Source organism: Frankliniella occidentalis, unplaced genomic scaffold, assembly GCF_000697945.3.
Source record: "Frankliniella occidentalis isolate FOCC.00 unplaced genomic scaffold, Focc_3.1 Scaffold12, whole genome shotgun sequence".
NCBI lineage: Eukaryota > Metazoa > Arthropoda > Insecta > Thysanoptera > Thripidae > Frankliniella > Frankliniella occidentalis.
In genome coordinates this window covers 2,240,953-2,248,688 of record NW_026267142.1, presented here as the reverse complement: position 1 = coordinate 2,248,688, position 7,736 = coordinate 2,240,953, and the positions used below count along the sequence as shown (strand labels likewise).

Sequence of the window (7,736 nt, the reverse complement as noted above, 5' to 3'; positions counted from 1 at the left end):
CGACGTCGGCGAGGGTGGCTTTCGTTCTCCTCGACATTGCGCACAACTTTTACTTCAACCATTTTTCGCTGCGGGTACCCGTTTGGAAGAGTACCCGTTTTAACGCATTTTGAACGGGTATTTTCCACGTTTCGGCACTTTTGGCATTTTTTGGGTCCCCAATTGTCGACGAGAGGAAGCGAACGCACTTTGTCCGGTGAGAATCGGACGAGCGGTTCTCCAGATTTAGGGGTGTCTTAAAGTCGCGGGGCTTACGGCTTTAGAGTGTTAGTGGACGTGGGGCCATGCCATTACTTTCAGCTGAATCAGCTTTAGCGCTAGCGTGATTTTCACGTCACCGGTGTGATTTTCACGTAAGCGTCTGCTAGCAGTGTGATTTCCACGCAAGCGAAGGTGCACTTGGGAGATATTCGAGAATGTGCACCTTCGAACTTGCGTGAAAATCAAATGTTGGCATCCCAACGTGCACCCCCTCTCCCACACCTCAGGCCCTTCGGTCTGTGCAGGCCGAGGCGGTCTGGCGCGGTTGGCCATTTACACCGATTTCGCAGAGCTATGGTTTGAAGTAGGGGCCACTAGTTTAACATTGCTGTTATGGGGTTTTTGATAAAAAAATTGTGAAACTATCCTTTGCTCCCCCACTTTTCACTTTACATCGAAAATAGAGCGCAAATCGTGATGTACGTCTAACTGAGTTCTACAATGTGTAGTATGTCAACATCCCGCCTTGCATTGCGAAGAAAAAACAACGAGAAAACATGAAGATGTCTCAAAAAATCCGTGTTTATGTAATTCTATTTTTGGTCTTAATAGTGGAATGTTGGCATGCTATACGTCATTCGTCACAGTTTTTAACGTTGATCACGATTCTGGTATTATTTTTTATGTGCGTCGAGAATTAAAGGAACCAGACTACATTTACACTTTTTGATCAAAACGCCCACTAGACACCAATGTTAAATTTGTAACCCGTGGTTCGAACACAAGATATTATAATATCGGATCAATCTGATAGAAAAAATAAAAACGTGGTTAGTGTTACAATTCTCAAATCGAAAATCGGCAAAATTCGATCACCTCTAGTACTTACTGACCAAAATAAATTAATACATGAGAGTGTGCACATCAATTAACGCATAGTAACACACCGGTGAGATAACGCAGATGGAACGGACCCAAATTAGTTTGGTACCTTACCACACACCAAAATCTCATGAACATATATTAATAGCTCACTAAGTTAAGTTCTGTTATCATGCTCTGTTTTTCTTGTAACCTATGAATGAAAATGCTTATAAGATTTTTAGTGTTCACACTGGTACTGGTAAAAATTTCTTAGGATTTCCCGAAGATTTATTTTCAACCACTACTAGAAATTTCCAGGGGACTCCGTTCATAGTTTTCATGAAGGTAAAAAAGCTGTTGAAGGTAGCAAGTTTTTAGTCGTCTATATGTTTCGAAGCTAAACTCGACACGTGCAATCTACAGAGTCCTTTGGTAAATCCCAAATGGCTTTGGCAGTACTTTTCACGGTTGTTCCGTAAAATGCCAGAATTTTTTCCAACAGTTTCTAAGCAATTTTGTGATGAACCGTTATAAACCAACCGACATGTTATCATTTAAAGGTGGGCTTTGCGCTGCACGAGCTTGCCAAGAGCCGGGAGCTGCAGGAGCTCGCCGTGGCTGAGATACGACAGAAGACCGAAGAGCATGGCGGCCTTACCTACGATGCGCTCCGGGAAATGGACCTCGTCGAGAGGATAATAAGGGAGTCGCTGAGGAAGTACTCACCGATCGGGATCCTGACACGCCAGCCCACTGATTCCGTCAAGGTATTGATTCTGTCCGTGACGAAGAGTTTCACGAGTACTGGCAAGGTAACAAGAATTTTGGCGAGTCAACTCTGTACTCTGCTAATCCTAATTTAAGTGCAGAAGGTGTTAGCAACATGTAAGTGTAGAACATTTCACTTCTGCACCACACTCTAAATGAAAAGGGACACTTTTGTAAGGGCTCCGTAACTTATCATTGCACGAACGAATGTTACAACAAAACACATCTTATATTAGGACTTGAGTTATCGTTGTAAAATGTACCCAGGGAATTCTCAGCGAACGGGTCATTTGAGAGTTCCTAAATTATTATTTTTTCCGTCAAATTTGTTAGGTTTTATGGTTGCACTGGTTTTATTTTGCTCCGAATAAGATACGCGCACGGTGATGATGGTTCATTCAAAGCACGTATTTCTCATTCACAACGTAAAAGACCAGACTCTGGTCACGTTCAAACAATGATGGAACTCATGTAGGGGAGAGTGGGGCACCTGGAGACATTTCGCCTATTTTCGCCCATAAGTCAGTGGTTTTTAAAGTTAGGATCGCGTTTGAGAGACGAGGTGAAAGCCCTATCTTAGTAGTAATTGGATCAGTTTTGTTTGTTGGAAAATTTTGAACGGTTTAGGTATGGTAGTGTGTTGAGTGCAGGATGCACTTTGTCTCCAGGTGCCCCAGGGGTGGGGCACCTGGAGACAGCCGTGGGGCACTTGGAGACAGGCATCAAATTTTACTCTGGTAACTAAAAATATTACAGTTTATTGCCAAAATAGCATGTTTCCCTCCTCATATTCCTCCCTCACAATACTAAAAAAAAAATGGCCCAGTTTTGCCTTTGGTAATATTACATTGCAGGTAACATCTTGTAACATAAGTAGATTCAACATAAAATAAAAATAAAAACATCACTTGCTAAAGGTTTTAGCATTTACAGGTCACATCTTCTTAAACTTAAATTAAAGTCAACATAAAATTCAAAACAATTATCACTTGCTAATAGTTTTAGCACTTTCACAGGTACAAAGATAGGGTGCGTAACTACAACACTCTAATTAAACTAAAATCAACGTCAAAAGATAAGAGATTTTGCTGCCTTCTGGTCCCAGTGCAAGTAGGTTTAGGCAACAAATACTTAACATCATCAATGTGAACACTGGCCAAATCTGGCACAGGAGGGATCACAAATTTATCTAGTACTTTGGTACTTTTTCTCAAGTAGCTAACTTCGAGATCATTGTCTTCATCTTTCTCTTTTAATACTTTGGCTACATAGTAGTCTGGAGTTTGGTTTTTTGACTTTGGTTTGAATTCCACTAGAATAAAATCCTCTTCTTTGGGATCAGAGGTCAGAGGTGGAAACTTTCCTGTCTCCAGGGGACTATTTTCTTCCATCATGTCACCCTCCCATTCACCCTCAGATGACACTGTTAGTGGTTCATCTGGTTCATCCGGATTACTTTCCTCAGAGCAAGAGTCTTGTTGTTTAAATTTCAGTGCTCTTCTTGATTTTTTGGGAGGAGGCTGGCTTTCCTTCTTTTTTTTTACCATTTGTTTTCTTAGCTCTTTCTTCTGCCTTTCTCTTTATTTCGTTCTTCTCAGGTGTGTCTGTGGCAATCATGCTCTTACCCTTTTGTCTCTCTTTGTTAGTACGTTTCCTTGGCGCTGGTGTTGGTATGCCTCGAAACACCTCTGAACCAATAACACTGGATGTTCCCGATTTATTTGAATGGGCACTAAGTGGTCTTTCACTATCCGGGGTTTTCAAAGTAGAGTCATTAGTTTCACCTTCAGTGCCTGTAAAAAATATTATTTTTTAATGATATGAACTTGGGGTATTAAATAAATAATAATAATTAAATAAGCATAGTCTATTACCAGTAGAAACAGAGCCTGGAGTGCTAAGGGTAGTATTGCTGACATTAGCAGAAGGCCTAGCTTGAGCACTTTGGGTGTTGCTGTTGTCTTCTTCAGTAACCAATACATTTGAGTTAATGTCTGCAATAAAATAGGCATAATTAGTAAACTTATAAATACTATTTTACCAAATTTCTTTTTCATTAATGCAGTGGACTACATACCTTCAGAGGCCTCTGGATTTGGCCTGTCAGTTATACGGCTGGGAATAAAGTCCAACTCTTTGAAGACAGTTCGATCGAATGGCATGATTCCTGTCTTTTTGAAGCCTGCTGTTATATTTGCAGGAGTTAGAGCTTTCCCAACTGCTGTGCAAACAAATTGGGCCAGGTCATAAATTGTGCAACACTGGTTGGGGTGTGCCCTTTTCCAGATGCTCATTGCATTTTCATATGCCCTCTTGAAAGGGCCCATGATGGAAACATCCAATGGCTGGGTCCTGTGAGTGGTGTGTGGAACCAGAGTTAAAATAGTTATTCCATTTTCTCTCGCATACTCAATTGCCTCTAATGTGACGTGAGCTTCAAGGTTATCACATAATATCAGAAGAGGATTTTCTTTGGTGCAGGCAGTGTGTTTCACAATATGCTGAAGAACTTTTGGGAACAATTCTGCATTCATCCAGCCACTTTCACATGCTAAGCCTAAAGTGCCTGGATACGCTCCTATTGTCATGTTGTTCTTAAAATTCTTCCTTGGAAACAACATTACAGGAGGTATGACTTGTCCCAGGGCTCCAACAATTAAACAAGTAGTGACTAGGGTTCCCCTTTCCCCACTAGTTAATTGGTATACTTGTTTCTGACCCTTTGGGGCAACAATTTTACCAAGGCATGAAACTGTAGTAGTTCCGCACTCATCAAGATTAACAATTCTGGAACCATCTTGAAAGCCTGGGTGGCGTGCCAGAACTCCTTCCAAACGATTAAAGAAGCTGTCCGTGTTAGTTTTATTAAAGCTTGATGCCCTGGCAACGCTACAGGCTTCAGGTTTGCGGATGCTCAAGTTTGGGTGTCTTCGCAGAAAACAGCGAAACCACTCCCTCCCTCCACACTCATTATTTTTCCAATTTTTTGGCATTTCTATTTTGTTGATAACAGCAAATTCATATGCCAATTGACAGGTTTGTTCCACACTTAGTCCTAAACCCATTTGGGCTAATATCAAAACATACTCTGCCAAACTAGTCTCTTGTTCATCTGTAAACAGTCTCCTTGTTGCAAATCCTTTTTTTAAATCCTCCAAATTGATGTCGGGCGAGTCCTTATTTTCTTTATACTTTTTGTACAGGGTTTGATGTTTTACATTGAACCTTTCTGCAGCAATTCTGAGTGAAAGGCCTCCCTTCACAGCCTCTATAGCTGCCTTCATATTGCCTTCTCCAAATTTTCCCCTCTCTGTCTTGGGTTTGTAGTTGCGCACCATTTCTGTAAACATTTTTTGGCATCAGTTTTTGACAATCACGTAATTTTAACAACATTCGGACATAAATTAAGGTGTCTCCAGGTGCCCCACAAAAATTGTCTCTACGTGCCCTACGAGACACATCGAGGTTATGACGCTGGGCATTATAACCCCTGTGATTCAACTCAAAATGTTTTTCAGCCAATCGAAAGCTCACAAATCACAGAATCTGTTGATATTTTTATCTAATTTTTCGGACAATTTTTACTGGGCAAAGTGAAGCTTTAAAGGAAAAATCAAATTTTAACTTTTACCTGTTTTGGAGAGACATTAAGTTTGACAGCCTATAACTCCACCACCGCTTCGATGACAACCACCGCCTTTTCTGAAAGTGGATTACGGACCGTTTGCCATCTCCCTGTCAAGGTGGGACGGCGCGAAAATTCGAACATTTCGAGATATCGCGACTGTCTCCAGGTGCCCCTGTCTCCAGGTGCCCCACTCTCCCCTATTGCCTCTCGTGACTTTGAATTGGTTCTGGTTTTACACAGCTAAATTCCTGCAAAGCAACATTTTGCAGAACTGTGAAGTATTTAGATCCTGTGCAACTGCAAAGCATTTACTTTGCAATTACTAAGTAATGCTTTGAAATTATTGCGAAGCAATGAAAACACGTTGAAAAGCATCGCTTTGAAATTATTGCGAATTGCAATTATGAAGCAATGAAAGCACGTTGAAAAGCATCGCTTTAAAATTATTGCGAATTGCAATTGTAATGCGGCTGTAAGCGGTGGCGCAGCTTCCAGCTCCGGCCGCTAGGACGCAGCACGCTCTGAGCCCACTGTGAGAAATAAACCGGTCAGGTGCGCCTATCAGATGGTCCATACACGTTTGATACCAACAATAACTGAAATAAGATCCCTTTTCAAGTGATAATACGAATTGATGTAATTTCAAAATTACCCCAAACCCTTATTTTGAGCGAGCGATTTCTCAAACTAGACTCGGAGCGTGCTGCACCCTAGCGGCCGGAGTTGAGAGCAGTAGCGCCGCTCAGGCCTCATTTCAAAGTAAATGCTTTGTAGTTACAAAGGATCTAAATAGTTCGCAGTTCTGCAAAATGTTGCTTTGCAGGGTTTTAACAATGTATACCACCTAGATACCAAAACGCACTGAAACTACACTGTTATTCAACGAATGTGACGTCAAATTCGTTTCAATGTTGTGTCATATTCGTTTAAACGTAAATCGGCCAAGCCTGGCGCCATTTGAGCATTAATTCACCTGAAGTCACGTTTGAATGAATGTGACACAATATTCAAACGAATGTGACACATTTCACATTAACATGAATGTGACGTCACATTCCTTGAATAACAGTGTATTTACTGAAAACCCTCTGAATACTACAAAAACTGGTTTCTAGAGCTGTTTAAAGGGTCAAAATGTGAACTCTAGTACGTTTCTAGTGCCTGAGACTAAAGATGTCGTTATCTGTGACCCTTGCGCTCAAAGGCATAAAATGGGCATGACTGGGTATGCAACTGGGATTACAACACGCTGCTTGAGCTAACACTAGACGAACTTAAAAATATAAGAGTCAGAACTTGAGTTTCATCATTGATTAAACGTAACCACAATGCGGTCTTTTAAGGTTGCACTAGTCCTTACGCTACTCATTCAAAAAAAATCTGAACTTTTAGTTTTTATTCTTATTCTTTGAAGACTGCTTTATTAAATGGCAAGGGTGAAATATTTTATATCGACCCTATCTAAATTTCCGCAATTTTTAAATTTTAAAAATGTATGTCCCGTGAAAATCTGCGTAGAGGGAGATGAGTCGAGTTACTCCCTAACAATTTAGTTTGGAGGCAAGTTCTTCAATTTCTTACAAAAGGAGTTATCTCATCTATCAATTATATCAAAGTGCTATATCATTCATAAGGGGTCAATCCCATTTGTCTCCTTATTCAAGTAAAACCTAGAGGTAAAAAGAAAAACGTCAACTTGTCTCAATTTTCATCCCGCCATATCGCAGGAACTATGGCACGTAGGCAACAGTTTCTTTTCCGGAAAATGTGCCAGTTTTACTGTAGATTAACGGCCACTAAAAATCTCAGTTTGGGGTTCTGTCAGTTAATTCCTTCTTCCGCTTCCTGGATCATTTGAACTACCACCAATTCACAAATATCCTATTTGGAGTTAAATAAAACCACTGCGACCAAAACTTAACAATGTTGACAAAAATAAAAAAGTTAGGGATTCCCCGAACTCCCAAATGGCCCGTTTCCTGAGTATCACCCGACATGCTAAAGAATACAGGAAAGAAGAAAATGGACAGCGCTATGCTTTAACAAAGTCACTACCGTTTTCTTCTTTCCTGCATTCTTCTGCATTTAGCAATACCGGAATGCTTTATTGCGGAAGGGGTATTTTTAGGCGGAAATGTCAATTTTTCCGACTGTGAGCTGCAGTCGCAACGTGCAGACGTTTAACGGGAAAAACAAAATCACTCTCGTAATCTACGACGACAACTGACCCTGGGTAAAAAAACCATGGGGCTGTCCATGAGCCATGGACATAAAT

At 40.8% G+C, this 7,736-nt stretch overlaps 2 protein-coding genes across 7 annotated transcripts in view; one reads left to right on the top strand and one right to left on the bottom strand.

Annotated features, from left to right (window-relative positions):
• LOC113216791 (venom carboxylesterase-6-like) overlaps positions 1-7,736 on the bottom strand; it is a 223,571-nt gene that overhangs the window by 104,838 nt on the left and 110,997 nt on the right. The window lies entirely within an intron of this gene.
• Positions 7-7,736, top strand: part of LOC113216896 (probable cytochrome P450 6a14) — a 10,918-nt gene continuing 3,188 nt past the window's right edge. The window contains exon 1 of the mRNA XM_052263585.1: positions 7-1,832. Within this exon, the coding sequence (XP_052119545.1) occupies positions 1,743-1,832 (90 nt within the window). The 5' untranslated portion in view covers positions 7-1,742. The remainder of the gene's footprint in view (positions 1,833-7,736) is intronic.